Raw genomic sequence first — 18,489 nt, forward strand, 5'->3', positions numbered from 1 at the left:
ATACAGACGATGAGTCATAGCAACAGGGAGGAGGGGGGGGGATGCTGGATGAGAGGAGCGAGTACAGGATGGAGAAAAGAGGAGACACGACAAGAGTTGGTGAGATTTGCTGGTGTGAAAGGGGGGGTGAAAAGAAAATACTCAGTCCTGAGGGCCAACCCACATTATAGGAAAATGGAGCTGTGGTTTACCAGCTATGCATCGTCTGCCACTGTTTACGGCAGGAATATGAAAAGAAACATGACGCGCAAGGCAAATTCCTCATGACGTCAAAGCAAAGAAGATACAGTCCAGACGCCAGTGATGCTGCAATGTGTTTCTCTGCAGACTCCAGGCACCTCCACTCAACTAATTTCCCGCTCCAGTCCATCACACGATTGATGATGCCTATTAATTACCCTGCTCGTTCACTCTTCATCTGCTTTTACAACACTGATGCAGATGCATGAGAAGTCCACTTCATTCCTCTTTTATATCTGCACACGGGCCCATTCATGTCATTTTAATGCTACTACCTTTTCTAACATTGACTTTGTTTGACAGAATTGGTTTATGTGAAATTGACTCGTAGTAATTCGTTTTTTTTTTTTCTCCCTTTGGCACTGTCGTTCTGAATTAGCTCTCTGCCCCTGTACCCACTGCTGCAGCTCCTCGAGGCGAAGAATAAAGACTTCAAAGGTGGCGAAATCAGCCAGACTCGAGACTCTTAATAATGTAACACAACACGGAGATTAGCATCTGTTGTACAAAGAGGTTCACAAGTTTAAAGATAATCAGACGAGCGATTCTCTTTGGTTAAAAACCATTCCTGCCAATCTGCAAGCGTTCCAACAGCCTTTAATTATTTCCCCCAAAATGACATCCAGTCCTTGTTCACATGTGCCATTTGCTAGTGTTTATAATGTGGTGTCTAAATGGATTCATGCGATCCATCAATGTACAACAGAGAGGTCACTCCATGCGTCTAAACAAGGCTAATTTTGGATTTCTGCTCTGTCAGTCACAAACAGCCACAATTAGCATGTGTTTTTACAAGCTATGAAAACGTAACAGTGCAGTGTGTAATCCATTTGTCTTGTCCAAAGTCTTCAACACTACCCTGACCAATACTCTGGCGTTTACTTCACTTCGTAGGATCTTAAATCGCAAAAAGAGCTGCAGGAATGTGATGCAGACAGACGCCTGAATCGAGAAAAACACATTTGTTTGCAACGTTGGCTATTCTTTTTTTTCTCCATGATGTTGCAGTGCTGGCACCTCTCCCAGCTCTGGTGTGTAGTGCGAGTGCTAATGGTTCACAGCCTGAGCAGAGCTGTAACACATTTGGACCTACTTACAAGCATCAAACATGTGAATTTCTGCTTTATTTCTTAGGACACTCGATAAAGGCAAAGCAGACTCTTCATAGAAAGGAGCAAATTGGACAATAGGAGTTTGTTTTGGCTTTAATATTCTTTCTGTATGGAGTTCAGGGCCCGAGCCACCATTAAAAAGCACAGAAAATGAAGTGGATGTTTAAATTAAGATGATGTAAGTGCAGGAAGTTTGTATTAATCGGAGTTTGAGTGTGAGTAATGTGGATGATGACATTTAGTTGTGCAGCTGTGCTTTGTATATAGTATATACTGTATTTGATTATCTTCAGGTTAGATTTTAATCCTTTTACGTTTGACACGTTTCAAGAAGTAAAGTTTCTGCAAGGTCAAGTTTCGGCATTTTGGTGTTAAAAGTTACTTCTTCAATCTAAAGGGTCAGCTCACCCAAGTGAGTAAAATCAAAAGCATGTTTTGGACCTGACTGTGAGCAGATTGAAACCACATTGTACCTAAGATGAAAATTGTTGGCAGGGAGGTTTGTTGACATTTGTTGCATTATGTTGCTGTTGTTCAGCAACATGTCTTGATTGCCTTGACTGGGAATGGCAACACAAGGATATCTCAAAACCTCAGCACATAAGAGTGATAACTCACTGTACATAAGAAAATGAGACAAGGTTTTGGTAGCACGTCCTAATAACTTTTACATTTACCTGTAAAAATCATGTTTTCTCCTAACGGTGAGAAGTGTGAAAATTAGGTTTGTTTCATTTACTAAATGAAGGTGCCATTCTTTTATATTCTTACAACAATCTGCCTATTGCTAACCCTAATGAGAAAAAAATGTCTTTGAACTGACTGATGAAATCATTTGCCAATGGGCACTTTTATTGCAAGAGTCACATTGTGACGATCAAATAACAATAAAAATCTCTTTGGCTGGTGTCTCTTCTATTCTTCTATTGGTATAAATGCATGTGAGTTTCTCTGCTTTTAATAAGCCATCAAGTCATTATTGTAGTTGTAAATGTTAATTAATTGACTATAGGTTACATGGTCCAGACTCTGAACAGGCCTTTTTAAGCCAAGGGCAACCTGGAAGCCCAGGAGATGTTTATACTAACTAATAACCGATCTATAAAATATTACCTTATGATTTATTAACCATTAATTAGAACATGTAAACCCTGTCCCACATTAGATTATTGCACCAATGTTTTGTATGTACAAGTTTACAATGAAAAATCTCTACTCACTGTCCAAACATTGGGCGCACACCGTTTGCGTGGCGCCGCATTTCTTCACCACACCCTCTCCAGGTGGACATTCCTGGCAGCATTCTCCACCTTGGGTGTACTGGCCGGAGTCACAGGGTTCCTCCACCGACCGCTCCGTCTTAGACGCCAACACTAACGCCACCTAGCACGCCGAGACAGCAGTAAAGTACATTAGGGCATTAGAACATACAGTACATGCACTCACAGAGAAAGAAAACTTCAACACATATACAAACACACACAGCACTGGGCCACTGAGACTTAAACATACACAGCAAAACAAACTGATGAAAATTGCTGCCAGGTGTCCAACCTGTTCCTTAAACCCAACTGCTATCAGGATTCATCATAAATCATGTTGTCTCCACCTATATTAGACACTCTTTGAACAAGGCAGTCGTCTAAACTGCCCTAATAGCTCCCCTAAAGGCACATCAGCTCTAATAGTAAACTTATGACATGCTCCGGCCGAGGCAGTTACCATAAAATCATGTGTGCACGACATTATACACATGCCCGTCCTAATTACTGTCTAAAGGTGAGAGTAGCCGTGAACGCCGAGCTCTACTTCCGATCTGCGCTGGTACACACGCAAATACTTGTTCTACTATACTTGTGAGGACTTTGTGTGGGAATAATCCTGATGTTAAGCATCACACTGCATGCTTAAATCCATGCCTTAGCCTAAATCTAACAGTAAACCTAAATGCTGAGAGAAAAATGTGATAATGTGACAGCACCATAACGAAGTGAGGACCGGTCCCCAGTTTGTTATATTCACTTCAAGACACACGTTTGTAACTTAGGAGGACAGTGCATTGAGTTACCCTATCTTTGACCAAAAACCAAGTCTTAATGGTAAAATCTAATGGTTTATTTTGTGGGAATTTGGTTTTATAAACCTACATGGTAAGGTAAGGTGTCCCCATGTGGACAGATTTTTGGTCCTGGGACTACACATACATGTTTTTTTCTTTCAGCAAAGCAAACCTCACTCTCACTGCTGAAATGATATATTTGTTTTCACATCAGACAATAAAACTCGTCGCATATCAATCACATCTACACGTTCTGACCTTATCTCAAATGCCTGCAGCATGCAACCATAGTAAATTGTAAATCCACATGCATTTGGTGTATGTTTCCAAGTATTTCCACACACGACTTGGTTTGAATTTCACAATTGACTTCTCCCTCGTCCGTTCTAATCTGTCTAATCTACTCCAGTTATCTCCCCTTCTCTTGCTGCATTTTCTCAGCACTCTCTGAGATAAATGCCACGCAGCACAACTGGCAAAAGAACTGAGGTCCGTTCCACTGGTGTGTATACAATCATGTTAAAAAAAATGGAATTCATGTCCAGACGGTTTTTAGAACAAAGAGAAACCGTCATACTGAAGCCCTTTCATGTCCTGTTATTATGTAACGAGAAAAAGCTCATTTCCACTTAATTCACATTTGCTGAGACATCAATTCAATCTTTTCTGCCTTTCTCTTTCTCATTCATCTCTCCCCTTCCCTCTCTCCTCTCTCTGCTGTCCCTGCTTTCATTCAGAAACAGATGTACTGAGCAGCTCTCTCTCTCTCTCTCTCTCTCTCTCTCTCTCTCTCCTTTCTGTCATTCCACTTCTTGCTCTCGCGGTGCGTTTCATTTCTCCTGACTTTACAACACATTATCTCAACATTTTTTGCACAAATCTCGCTGTTTATTGGACCATATGATCAGCGTTAAAGTCAGTCTATATTCTGTCTGCAAAAATGAACTTTGGATGCAGACTAAAACCTCAAGAGGGTTTCCTTTTGTATCTGCAGGGGAAGGATTCATGTCCCTGACTGACTGCTGCGCCAGCTCCCTTTCCTGTGACATCTCCCTGGAATATCACTCAGCTCGAACACAGATTAATGCCAAAGTGGGAAATATGTTCACCAGCAGCAGCAGGAACATGCATCCAAGCACACACACACACTCCCAGATAAAAAAGAAAGTACGATGACCCCAGCTGCTTGCATGCTCGGTTTGTAGTCTCCTCAATTTCATGGTCAATTGAAGAGTTTATTTCTAAATTTAATTCAACCAAAGTGCACCCGACCGTCACCACCCTTTAAACCAGCTGTCATAACAGAGTGTCCCCTCACATCCAGGGCTGTTCACATGATGACTGAGCTGCACAGCCCAATTACACCAGCTGCTGTGGACATACCAGAGCGTTGGGAGGATGTGCCCTGTGCTCTGCGCTCTATCACCACCGTCTTCCATAATCAACTTTCACATTATCGGAAGAGCCTCATGTTTTGTGTTAATATCAAACAATTTGCAGCTCATGTTGGATATAAAAATATAATGAATCAATTTACTTCCCTGTAAGCTGCAGCATATTAATCTCTTCTTTCTTTAAGAAACTACAAAATTACAAATAAATCACTTCCACTCATTAATGCTATTAAAGTCTGGGCCAAGGCGCCTGTCAGTAAACTGCTCCTGGATGTCTGGATGCAGCCCAATGTGAAAGTAGAAATCTCATTTTTCCAGAAACTAATCCTAGCAGGGCTGTCTAACTTTTCCTCCCTGGATGAAAACCAAGAGTGTGTGTGAGAGTGTGCATGTGCATGTGGATGTGTGCAGCTAGAGGAGGATATAAAATAACCTAGGCATAATATTTCATGCAAAACAGTAGGTACATGCAGCACCTGCAAAAAAAAAGAAGAAAGAAAAGGCACATTGGTCCTTTAATGAGACGTTTTTAGAGGGAAACGACACAGCAGTGATACAGGACACATGTAAACCCTGCTCTGAAAGATCACAGGCATCACGAAGGGGGTTTAAAATGACTAAAATCAGGGAAAAAAAACTCACTGCAAAAGTCACTGCGGATATAATGATTTGCAATATCACAGGTTCACACATGGACCAATAGGTATAATCATCATCAAGCACCAAATAGGATTATAATAAACAATTATAACATCAAAAAGTGCAAAAAAAAAAATGTCATTAAAAACTCATCTTCAGAGTCATATCAAATCAGTATTATGAGAATATTACTCAACACACACTAGTAACTGTGCAGGCTTACTTACCAAAGCGCACCAAATCACCAGCGATAAGGTAGTAGTCATCCTGCGTCGCCTGCTGGAGTCACATAAAACAGATCTAGTGCAGAAAAAGGCAGCGCTATGTGTAGGAGGAGAGCCGCTCAGCAAGAGAGCTCATTTTAATTCCGGCAGCACGTTTTGGTTGGTTTTTATTATTATTCTTATTATTATTGTTGTTGTTTCTTTCTTTCTTCTTCTTTTTTTTTTATTATCAATGAGTCCGCACCATCACGCGTCTGTCCGGGACCTCTGGACTGGAGGCAGATGCGACTGTCGGTGCACGCACTCAGCAGCAGTACCACCACACACTACCTCAACAACACAGAGAGAGAGAGAGAAAGAAGAAGAAGAGCAGCAGCAGCAGGAGGAGGAGGAGGAGGAGGAGGAGGAGACCGTCCTGTCCGGAGCGCTGCTCAGCTGCAAGTGCACTGCGGAGGAGGCGAGAGGAGGGAAGAGAGGGGGGCACGTCCACCCTCCAGTTTATTACCCCTGATGATACTCCTGCAGTAAGACTATACAACCTGCTCCTCTCTCTACCTCTGCTTTAATCTCATGTGAGGTCTGACTCAAAGCAAAAGTGACATAAAAGTTATTATTATATTTATTGTAAGACATTAATGACACATTCAGCACTCATCACATATAGACCATTTCATATATGCTGTGTGGCCAAAAGTATGTAGACACCCCCCACTTAAGTAAGTCATTTTGTCTACTTTTGCTCTGCTGCTGTGTTTCATGTATTGGGTTTGTTCCAGCTCTCTCAGCATACTGTACAATCCAAAAATGTGGCTTAGAGGAAGACCCTGTTTCAATGTGACGGCCCCCAGCTATCACAAAGCACAATCTTATGGGTGACTGGGTGCCTGCCCCCCAAAAAATCTGGAAGAAAGCCTGAAAACCAAAAAGACTGGAGGTTTGACCATCACATATGAGTGTAGCATTAGTGTCCACTTACTTTTGTCCACACGGTGGACATCTCTATCACCGTGCCAAAAGATGTCCTAGAGCTGGTACCTGTGCCATCGTCATTGCTGTCGTTGCTGGATTGCATTATCTTGGCCTGTGTTTCTAATAGTCTTTGCCTCTTCCGCATATGCAAACGAGGCATTCCAGATATTAAAAACACCTTTCCATAAAATGCACTCCAGGATAAGACCACCACAAAGTGCAGCCTCAGAACTTGTCCTAAGAATTGGGTCAGCACACAAACAGCTACAGAAAACCTCAAGGACTGCAGGGATAACAGGTGTTTGTGTTTTTCTGTAGAACATATATGATCTGCTTTCGTCACTCTCTGCATCTGATGAGTCTGCTGTGCAAAGTCTCACTTTTCAAATGAAACTTTGTGACTTTGTGTAAAACAAATGCCTGTGTGTCCATGCAAATAAAATAAAAAAACCCACTCAAACATACTGCCATCAGTCAATTTACAAAGTGCATTATCATAATCTACCACAAGAGGGCGACTCAGCTGAGCTCAGATCAGCAACAGCAGCTCACACACACACACACACACACACACACACACACACACACACATACATTTTGTGCGATGATCTTCTTCTTAACAATGAAGGATGAGGTTGTTCTTTCCCAAAGAGGAGTCACTTCACCGTGAAAAGGATTCATTTTCACTGAGCTCGGGTTTCACATGATGCTGCTGCACAACTCACATTGGCCTCCATTAAAACATGATATTTTAGATTACATATGTGGTCCTAGCACTGCACTGTAAACAGTGTTTAAATGTGAGGGTTTTTTTTTTTTTATTATTGCAACGACTCAATAGTATTCTTCCGTTTAGATGACACTCTTCATTTTTACTGTAGTTTTTTTCAGAAACGTGCTGCACATGTTGACATAAGTTGTGGTTTGAATCACATTAATCCATTAGGCTCTGTCTGCTGCATCACAGTTATTATTTTATTTATTTATTTTGTCCAGAAGATACTAAATTTGGTGCATCCACTCCAAAACCACTAATGCACATCTAAACATTGTAATTGGGTTTGATGCTCATTGAGGTACTTAGCCTTTACACTTAAGGAAAACCAGTGTTGATGGATATTGATCCAAGACAATGTGACGATGAGTATTCACCCAAAAAGAAATGCACAGCTTCATCTGCACCCAACCTTTTCCCTGATTTGCTCCATGTATGATCCTCCTGACCCCATCACTTTCACATTCACAGTGTTGATCACCAACTCAGGGGATGCAGAACTGAAGAAGAAGAAGAAGAAGAAGGAGCAACAGCAGCAACAGCAGCAGCCACAAGGTGATTTAGTTACACTGTTGAGATCCGAATGCTCTCCAGTATTGATCTTGGGACACATCAATTTTCCCACTTCCTACATCCTCCTTTGAGATCACCCTTGCAGCACCTCTGACTAAGCCCCCATTCTGATGACTCTGACAGCACTCTTCTCCATCAATACGCTCCTCTTTGATATTGTATTCACATGTCGAGTCCTTTGAATCCAGTGTTCATCACCCCTAATCGCCGCCACAGCCTGAGTGAAGCCACTGTATCACGGCGAGTGTGCTGGAAATCAATGATGATGGACTGTAGCTCCAACTGTCAAACAAATGCTCATAATTAATATTAACACTAGACAGCCATGTTGTTGATATTGTTTGATTCCAACAACAGTGTAACAGAGATGTACTACAACTCTAGGATGAAATGTATCCATCCAACAGCCAGAAATAGAAAAATGTCCTCTGAATGTGAGCTCTATTAGTAGTGTTATGGATATATGGATATATGCTGACAGGACCTTTGGTAGGATACATGTATTTTTCACCGTACGTATCACATTTCCAGCCATATGATTGGTCAGCAAAAGGAAATGTCATGTCAGTCTGCAAGGTCACTAATACAATACAATCTTGATGGAGACGACTTGCCACCCGGCGGAAGTTGTAACGGTGAGTAAACTCAAGGACAGCAACACATGAAATTGCCTGGTTTTATTTACTGTGTTGAAATGTCTCATTACTGCTGTTATCTGTTAACTTGTATGTGATGATTTGATGAACTCACATTTAAAATACATTTCACATTCATATTATACGTTTTGGCTGCTAAAAATTTTTGCTTTGAAAAGTAAAATAAAAAAAGAAATTAAGAGGTAAAATAACACAAGTCAAGTCAATAAGTCAAGTCCTGACTCTGGTCTAAAGACTTGATGATACTTGATCTTGTTTGTTTAACTTTATTGCAGTTACAATCAGCAGCAAAACCACATATACATATCAACTATCGCCTGACAACGATTTTATTATTATCTTTTTCTGTTTTCCTGCATTCATATACAGGAATCTGTTTATAGAAATTTGCCAAAATATGTCTTTTTCGTCATTCACGCCAATCGAGTAGCTAAATGGACTGAAGAGGAAGCCTTGGCCCGGCTATCCGCTGGCTACACTGGAAACTCTGAAACATTAGCCATAGGCTAAATCATTGTCAAACAATAGCCAGTGGGATCCAAAATTGCTGTTGGGCTAACTGTTTTGGATTCTACACAACAATCCTCAATCAGCGGGACTGTACCATTTCAAAGTCATTACAAATGCTGGTGAATGCTGTGGTTAAGGTTGGTTAGGTTTAGACACAAAAACAACTTGGTTACGTTGAAAGAAAGATCGTGGTTTGGGTTCAGATGGCGAGTTAGAAAAAGATGTTTGAGCTTAAATGACTTCTTTAAGGGTTAGATAACAAGAGTTGTACATCTTTCTTCTATTGTGTGTACTTGTTAACCACATTCAGCACGGGGCTGGAGCCAATCCCAGCTGACATTGGTCAAGAGGAGGGCTACACCCTGGCCAGTTCATCACAGGGCTTTACTGTTTCAACAAAACCCACAGTAAACACTCATTTCATCTGTTGGATGGCAGACTTTAAAAAATATGTCAATGCAGTAACTCCTTGAATTTTTTTAGTGCTGTTAGATTTGAATGCGGTGGAGATATCAACATTTGGACGAGACACATTGTTTAGGGGGCTGTGTATTGCGCACATTGGAGGTAACATTGAAAACAAAGGTAGAGGTTTAAGTGAGACTTTTCAGCCTTTATGAGGTGGTTGGAAAGGGTTTGTTTTCCATGTTGTAAGAACAAGTGTAGGATTGTAGGCCTTTATATACAATTTCTCTATCATTGTTTAGCACAATACTGTCCCCATTTAGTAGCTTCAAATGTAGTTCAGGTATTTATCCTTATCGGTGACTTTCTTTTTCTCTTCTTTCCTTTCTTTCTTCTTTCTGGTGTTTTGGTCAAACCTTAACATTCATAAAAGGAGTTTTTCTTATTTTTTATTTATTTAGTTTTTGTGGCCATACATGTGGAAAGAGGCAGAAAGTGATCAGCATAGGTTCCGGACTAAGTTGTGGTGGTGTGTGTTCTTTGGGTTGATACGTTCAACGCTCCAGACTGCCGGAGTACAACACGAGATAAAGGTCCCAGATTAACATCACGTTGTAGCAACAAATCTGGAGTACAGAAAATCATAAAAGGAGAAAGACAGGTGTAGAGGGGTATGTCGGCGAAGCGTCAAGGAAGAGGTAGTTCGTTAGTCTGGGAATTAAGGGGTGGGGCATGAATACGGTTGCACAAGGCATGATATGAAATGTACAGAGTTTGATTGACTGTTTAGGACAAGAATAAGCGTCAGTGTCGTTCGAATTACAAAAGGTCACTAACTCCTCTGAGGGCCGTTATCACAGACAGTGTGTATCCCTAGTGAAAATTACTGGTGAGGGGGGGGGTTACTGAGGGGACGACGTGATAGAGAATGATTGGTCTACTTGATTCTGTGGCGGCGGGGGGTTTCGAAGTCGGATACCATGCAATGGAGCACTGGATTAGAGTACCAAGATTGATGGTCACTGGAATAAAGTTGTAACTGGCCTCAGAAAAATGTTTGAGGGAACTGCTGGGCGAGAGGGTGGAGATCCATATGGGTTTGAACAGCCCCGGCCTAATTATTGTGATGCGTACATCGCGTATTCCTGTGACTTGGTTACTTCATCCAAACAACTTGAATTACAGTTCCCGTTTTTACAAATAGAGGAGGCGATCTGTCTTCATCCAAGTCACTTCACACCGTTAACACATAATCTCCGCATGTGCTGCAAATAAAACACAGCAAACTACAAAAGTTACGATGTCTCGCTTGATACGCTGGACTGGTGAGCAGCTGTCTGTAGTGGTCAAACGTATGACAGCGTTTCCTCATCTCTCCGATTGATCAAAGGCGTCTCGTGTGTCGTGTAAGAGCGGGGTGTCGTTCACTAAAGAAACATGCCTGTCAGGTTGGAGGACGATAAATGGGTGAATGAGTGAATAAGAAGATGAGACAGTCGGATGAAAGGCGGAGCGAGAACTGTCCTAATGAGCTGGAAGAGTAGCTAATGTGAAAAAGGCGAATGAGAAATGATTTGCAGTATGTCTAGGCTTGAATCTAGGCTGAGGGAGCGAGGCGGGAAGGGAAACGCATGAGCGACAGAGCAGAAACAGGCAAGTGTAGAGCATAGGGAGACTTCTCTAGTCGGGATGAAGGTGATAGAAGAAGGAATAGAACAGGGTCACAGCTCTCGGCAAAGCGAATTCGAGACTACTCTCTGGAGAGAAGCGAGGAATGTCAAACGTCGAGCGTTGCTCTGGATGGAGTGATGGTGCGCACATACTACTATGAGCCTAGGAGGAACGATCATAGAAGTCCTAGGGGAGAGTCGAAGATGAGACATGGTCGCGTGATCGTCGCTCAGGGGAGAGTTAGAGGTAGCTAACGAGAAGGAGAGAGAGAGAGTGTAGAGGAGGAAACTTGAGGATCTATATAACATTAAGCTTGTCGTTGTTACACCATTATTACAGAACCGAGAGCTTTTCTGCAACAGAAATTCCCCATATATCACTTATCTTAGGGAAAACAGTCAGTAATTGCCAGCTGAGCATGTGAACTTTTTCATCTCAAAATCGCGTGGTTTGTTTTTTTACCCCTGGTTTTGAATGTTTGGCCAGTTTTAGGGGTTTCTCTTTCCGCAGCTTCCCTACAATGAACACCATTTCCTGCTGTTATATTTAGTTTGCCAACATTTGCACAAATTTCCAAGCTTCTCACAAACATTACCGAGCTGTTTTTATCAGCCCTTTCACTCTGAGCAGTGCCAAGTGAATTAGTTAAGCATAAATGAACTCCCCTGCTAATTACAGTAGGTGAATGATTAAAGACTTCCACTGCATTTGTATCCACTGAACAGGCTGAACCCTAATTTCTCCTTATGTTTATTTTCATAAGGTGGTGTGTGTTTCTGTGTTTTGTGAAAGTCTGTCCCCAGCAAATGTGCTTCAATGACTCATGTTTACTCTGCTGTTTTTTTTTTTTTTTTTTTTTACAAAGCCAGATCTTTTTCTTTCTGAGTTCAAGAGTAATTTATTGAAAACACTGCTTTGCACAAAATCAAAGCAGGGAGCCAATTTTTCATCATGCCGTTTTCCCTCATCTGTTTGTTCTTGGATGTTCAAAGCATTGTTCCAGCCATATACTTCTATTGGCGCATCCACAGTGATGGAGCAGGAGAGCTGACCTGCAGCCAACAGCTCACGTAGCGAAACAGCAAGTTGGAGACAACATCAGAGAATTCAAGTAAATTACCAGCATAACAGTTTACATAAATCAAACAAATCTGTAGTGGATGCCAAGAAACAAGGAATGCATTAGGAACTAAGGCTCATTCACAAAAAGAACCAAGTAGCTTCTGATAGAACAAACAGAACATGTTTCTTAATTAGTATAAAGTATTAGCTCTGGACTGCATCAACATATTCATAAAATGTGATCTATGTTTATTATTTTTAGAGATCTGCTGTGTTGGTCCATCATCCCCAGGATGAATATTACGACTTTGGTGACGCTTCCTGTAGCGCAACTGAGGGTGAATGTTGATTTTTTAGTGTAATGTTTTGTCAAATACTGGAAACATTGCCAGACATTGTAGCAACTTGTGATCCCTTCATTTTTTAATCTAACAACACATCATTATAATTCAAATCAGCTGCACTCGGTGCTAATTTGCACATGTCAGCATGACCAACAGCCTAACGAGATGGCAAACGTGGTAAAACATTAACCTGCTAAACGTCAGCATGTATACCATCTCATGTTTGCATGTTGGCATTAAGCTCACAGTACATAGAACTGCTAGCATCTTGATGCCTTGTGTCATTCATTCCCAGTAACAAAAGCATAAAACCCTTCCTGGCACAGACCATGCTAATTTTCCCAGCTTACATAGTAAAATTAGTGCTTTTGCTCATGGATAATCGGTTTTGATGACATACAATATATATCTTGACATGTGTTTTTTCTGTTGAATGATTTTATTGGAAGATGTTGTTTTTTTAAAAAAATTTGAACAATTTAGACTGTAAAAAGTTGATCCATCCCAGCACAACTGCACACCAGATCTCCAGACCTCATTCTCTAATTTCACATGCAAAGCACCATTTTTCAGAATGAAAGTGTTTTTTTTTGCTTCAGAAAACTTGCACACCTGGAGCAAGGTGAGATTACAATAATGCAATCAATGTTTTTATTCATGCACAACTGGTCTGGTTATAAGCTTATAGCATTTCATTCCAGATTTTCTCCCTACTTCTTGCTGCATACTCTCAGGTTTTTGTCCCGTTTTATATTTAAATTACAGGTCCATCAGAGTGGTGGCTATGATCCTGATCCACATGTGTAGGATGACCATAACTTGTCAGAACAGTGATGGATTGTGTGGCTCAGGTTTCTGAGCCTCCACAGGATGCAACAGAGGTGCAGTCAAGCAGAGTCCAGCCTCAGTCTTGTCATATTGCTGACCCAACACACACACAGACACTAACACCAAACTTTTCAACTGCAAAACCAGACAGACACATCTTTGAGCAGGTGCATGTCACATTCCTGTGACATCCGTTTAAAAAAAAAAAAAAAAGCCTGTCTCTGCCTCCACATGGCTGGCGTGCACATAGTGTGCTGACCTCCAGACTCACCCTCAGATCTCCTGCTGTCACGGTGTGGGTGGGGGAGGCAGTAGCACAAAGCAGTTGTAAAACATGTGATCCGCCCTCTCCCCTCAGAACAGAGGACCCAGATGTACCGGGGAACCAGAAGCAGAAAGGTGCAACAAAGACAGGTTGTATTTGCACAGGTGACGTCATGAACTCATGAAAACAGATCATTTTACGACTGACACACTCACTGCATGTAAAATGTGCATCTTACAACTCAATTCAGTTTATTTCTTTGTACAAATTCCTCTGCAGCGTCAGGAGTTAAGAAACAGTGTCAGGAACATTTAATTCAGGTGAATAATTAACAAATAATTAACACAAATGGATTTATACTGGAACAAGTTCACTTATTTCACTTTTAGTAAAATAATTACCTAATTACCAAAACACATTTTGTCACTTGGTGTGTCAAAGCAATGTACTAGTTAAATCACAGACCTCACTGTTGAAAATTTTGGAACTATACTACTAATAATAAACGTAGTAAGCTTAATCATATGTATTTTTGCAGTGTTAGTGAACTGTGTATTTTTTTCAGTGTTGGGGACTACATTGACATTGCTCACGGTTCAGGGGAACAGATTGGGATGCCTTTATTATTCTCTCTCTCCTGTTGATAATTTTTTTTATTGCCCATAGGAGTACTTTGAATTTGATTATCATATTTTATTGTATAATGTCTGAGTTTATTGCCTTGATATTTTTGTTCCTCTGGAAATGACAATAGGAGAATGTTTTATTAAGTGTTTTTGAGAGCATCCCTTGCCGGTAAGTAATGAAACAGTTGCTGTGTATTTGCACCCACTCCCTCCCGGGAGTAAAGTGAAGCACGACTCAGAATAGACCATTTATGATCCATGTAATCGAGAGAAGTAGTACTTATGTGCTTTCCTACCTCCTTTCTCCAACCTCTTCACGGTGACGCTTAAGCGAAACCACTGTAATCAGCCAATGGAGAGCTGCTTCACTCAAGGTGAGGCTGATGGAAAATTGATGGCGCTGTGTGATTTAAACTTATTCAGTGCTCCTGAGTGCATCAGGCACCGCAGTAGAATAATGGCTGTTTCCTCTGCATCAATCAGGAACAGCTTTTTTTCATGATAAACAAATTGTGATTCGAATATATTCAACTTAGAGAGTTGCAATATAATTCTTGGGTTTCTCTCAAACAGAAGAAAATAGAACATCTACATAAAACGCCTGCAGGCGGAGACATTTACATTTCACTCGCCTTTGTCTCTCGTGCGACCAAAACGTCCCGGGATCAAAGAGGTTTGTCTGCGAATAAGACAGGACGTTGTTGTTTTAGGCTTCTTTGGTCTGTAGAGCATCCTGGGATCTACTGTAAAGGCACACACAGTCTTGACATCTTAAGCACCTGGAGGAAGGTAAGATCATGCCGAGAGAAGAAGGGATGCATGAGAGGCCGAGAGAGAAATCGAAATAAATGAAAAGAGGTGTTTAGAGCAAAGAGGGAGGAGAAAAAGGTGGTAAAAAGCGAGCTGTTTGACTGAGAGGAACCAGAGGATGAGTATTGACAGCAGAACAGAAAGGGGAGTAATACGATAGCTGGTTGGATGGTATTGAATAGCAATCATAGATAACCTGATCCTCTTCCTCTACCTCCCTCCCAAGCATCCTTAACTCCCAGAATGTGATCATACTGAGCTTTGGACTCCACAAACAGCTCAATACAATTAAATAATAGTGAGTAATGAAGGCTGTAATTGAGATGCTTAATCACTTTTGGGCATGTGAATCCATGTGCGCATTTTGGGATTTCCGTCTTGATTGGATTGTATTACTGCATGCACGGTATAATAGCTGCGGTTTTGTATAATGTTTGTTGAATGTGTAGTCGTGTTGTGTTTTCCATCGTACCTTGCTTTTTGTCTCATTGGCAGCGATCAAAGGCCTTAACCTGCATAGGTCGGTCATGTTCACTCATCCAGCATACATGGCTGGCTGCTAATGTCCTGGAAATCCTCAACAGACATAAAATAAACCTTTGCAGTATGTGTGTGGTGTGTGTTTGCTTACACATGGAGTCCATGTATTATGTGTCCTTTCACTATAAATTTGGCTCTAAGCATAAAATCTGGATTCATTCGCCTGCATCTCTTTCCTGTTCTTGGTTTTTCCATTATCTTGTTTTTCCAGCAAGGCTATCACATATTTCTCTTTACACAACATGCATCTCAATAACCTCTTTTCGTCCCTTTATGTGGTTGTCATTCAAGGCACAGAGCCCAGGCTTCTCCACTCAACCACACATTTTTGTCTCAGGAAAAAAAAGACCAGCGCCTGCTGGAACATATAAGCTTATAGATGTTAAAGGCAGTCATCCAAATATGATGTTAAGATTGTATCAGTGCCAGACCAATCATGAAGCTGCCATGTAAAAATAACCTCATTAATAGGCTAGTGTGACACAACAAATAAATACATACATGTTCTAAGCCTATAAACACAGTGGTTTCTAGACTCTTGGTTTGTGACTTTGAAATGAAGCAAGGAATACCTCCATGTCACCATGTGAATTATGTGCGTTCAACCATAAAGTGAGTTTTTCTCATTTCAATACCTTTGGGGGTATTAGAGGGTAAAACTGTTTTGTATTTCACAAGAAAAAGAAGGAAATCTGTTATTAATCCATCCCCTACATAACCATTCAGGTTGGATGAAGGTTCATACAAGACATAGGGTACAGTCAAATAGTCAATAAAAATTACTTCTCAAGTACTTTCCTAAACATTTTTCCTGGACTTCGATGGAAAATGTCATGAGGTCAAAGAAGAGTTGAAGGAGATTCATATGAGTTAGCAGAGACAGCCGCAGTGTTCAGAGAATCCGACAACCAAACTTTTCAGCCTGCGACACCCAAAACAATGGTATCAGTGATGTGCGACCCCACTATCTCCAGATATCAGATGATTTTTCCTTGTTACATGTCATAATTTTTAGCATGACGCATAGACCTTAGCTGATGTTGTTGTGTTGCTGCTAATGTGTCGTTAATCTGCCGCAATCACATCAGGAGTCAAAGAATATCGAAATAAAAAAGATATTTCTAAAACAATGTAAAATTGTTTGATTTCTGAAAATCACCCTGTTTTTACCTCGCACCCCCAGAGGGTCCCGACCCCCACTTTGGGAACCGTGTACTAGGGTACATCATTTTGCAGATGTTTTTGCGTGATCTGTGGTAAAACTACAAAGTTCAGAAGACGAACTACAAAAGACTGATCTGTAGATACTTCTCACAGGCAGACTAACCTGCCAAAGTACTGGACTGCACCTCCTGGAGCACATTTTACCATGATGACAAACACACACAGCCCCCTAAGTGACAAAAATAACTAGCATCACTGCCACACAGCTGGTAATTATCACTAAATATGAAGTACAGCTGAAGTGAAGGAATGTTTAGTTACGCACAAAGATTGACTTGCCAATGCATGAGAATCAGCAAAGTTATTAGGAGTCATCCTAATGGAAAATGAATGTCCTGAACATTCATTCACAGTAATCTATTCAATGGTATTGAGATAATTAAACCAAAGTGCTGGTCCGACAGACCAACGCTGACACCCCCGGCTATGCTGCTAGCATGGCTAAAAATCTGATGTCAATTTTCTTGTGACCCCTTTAACGGGGACTCTTGGCAAATATTAAATAAAAAAACGTGTGTTTAGAGAGCCCAAACCCTGTTTTCACACCCTTCATGTTGCAGCCCTTCACACAGATAGCGGTGATGTTGTGAAGAGCACAGATGTTTCAATTCTCTATGACAGACATCTTATTTAAGTGCTTCTGACATATCGCAGTGAATAAAACGCTGTGAAAGCATCTGCCCCACTGGCCATTGTTGGGCGCTAAATATCTGAAGGTGAAATCGACTTCAGGTGTCAAACCACAAACCCAGTAAGCCTCCATTGATTTACAGGGGGCTCTCCTCGATCCCTCTCTGTAATAGCTCGTAATACCACTTGCGGAGGCAGATGGCGTCTAAATTTTTAACATACAACCATGTTGCTTTTCCTCTTTTGTGGTCTCCAGTCGCGGGGTTAATGATTTAACGAGTGAGACCTTCTGAGAAACAGCATATATTCAAAACTGGAAGTGGAATTCGGTCCACTGGTGTTGCAGTTATTTCCCTTAAATTGTTTTCCTGAACTTTGCCCTTGAGGTTTTCCCTGATCCGGCATATCCTGATGGGACTCAGTGACAGACGTGGATTTGGGAAGATGGACGAGTGTGAGTGTGAATGTGTGTGTGTTTGGTTGTTTTAGTCCTGCCAGGTGGCAGCAAAGTAAATGTACCTCATTTACTTCTGACGCGCACTCCTCCCTCAACCTCTATACTTGAAGTCTGGACTTATTCAAACTATTCCTGAACCATTCCAGAAAAATAGTTTCTCTCCAGGTTAAAGGTGAGTTTGTAATGGGGGATAAATGAGGCCTGAAGCTCCTACATTACTGCCTTGTCTTTCATTGATGGTTTCATTACGATGGTTTCGTCAGTTGTTTCACTGATGATGTCTACTTGAGACTGACTGACTAAGACTTTTACTTGATTTACATCTATTTCTTAGTCCATCCATTCTCCATTGCAAGGCACCCAGAGGTATTTCTCAAGACGCCTCCTGGGAGAAGTTCAGTGAATGCAGAACTTTCAGAAGACTTCTAATCTGCTTAAGAAGAAGTTAAAGTCTTGGACTTTGACGAATTGACCCA

The 18,489-nt window shown here is 41.2% G+C and overlaps 1 protein-coding gene across 1 annotated transcript in view; it reads right to left on the reverse strand.

Annotated features, from left to right (window-relative positions):
* Positions 1–6,064, reverse strand: part of ngfra (nerve growth factor receptor a (TNFR superfamily, member 16)) — a 30,341-nt gene extending 24,277 nt beyond the window's left edge. The window contains exons 1-2 of the mRNA XM_010739827.3: positions 5,672–6,064; positions 2,573–2,735 (exon numbers count right to left, since the gene is read on the reverse strand). Of these exons, the coding sequence (XP_010738129.2) occupies positions 2,573–2,735; positions 5,672–5,710 (202 nt within the window). The 5' untranslated portion in view covers positions 5,711–6,064. The remainder of the gene's footprint in view (positions 1–2,572; positions 2,736–5,671) is intronic.
* Positions 6,065–18,489: the final 12,425 nt, after the last annotated feature.

Source organism: Larimichthys crocea, chromosome XII (assembly GCF_000972845.2).
Source record: "Larimichthys crocea isolate SSNF chromosome XII, L_crocea_2.0, whole genome shotgun sequence".
In the NCBI taxonomy this organism is placed as follows: domain Eukaryota; kingdom Metazoa; phylum Chordata; class Actinopteri; family Sciaenidae; genus Larimichthys; species Larimichthys crocea.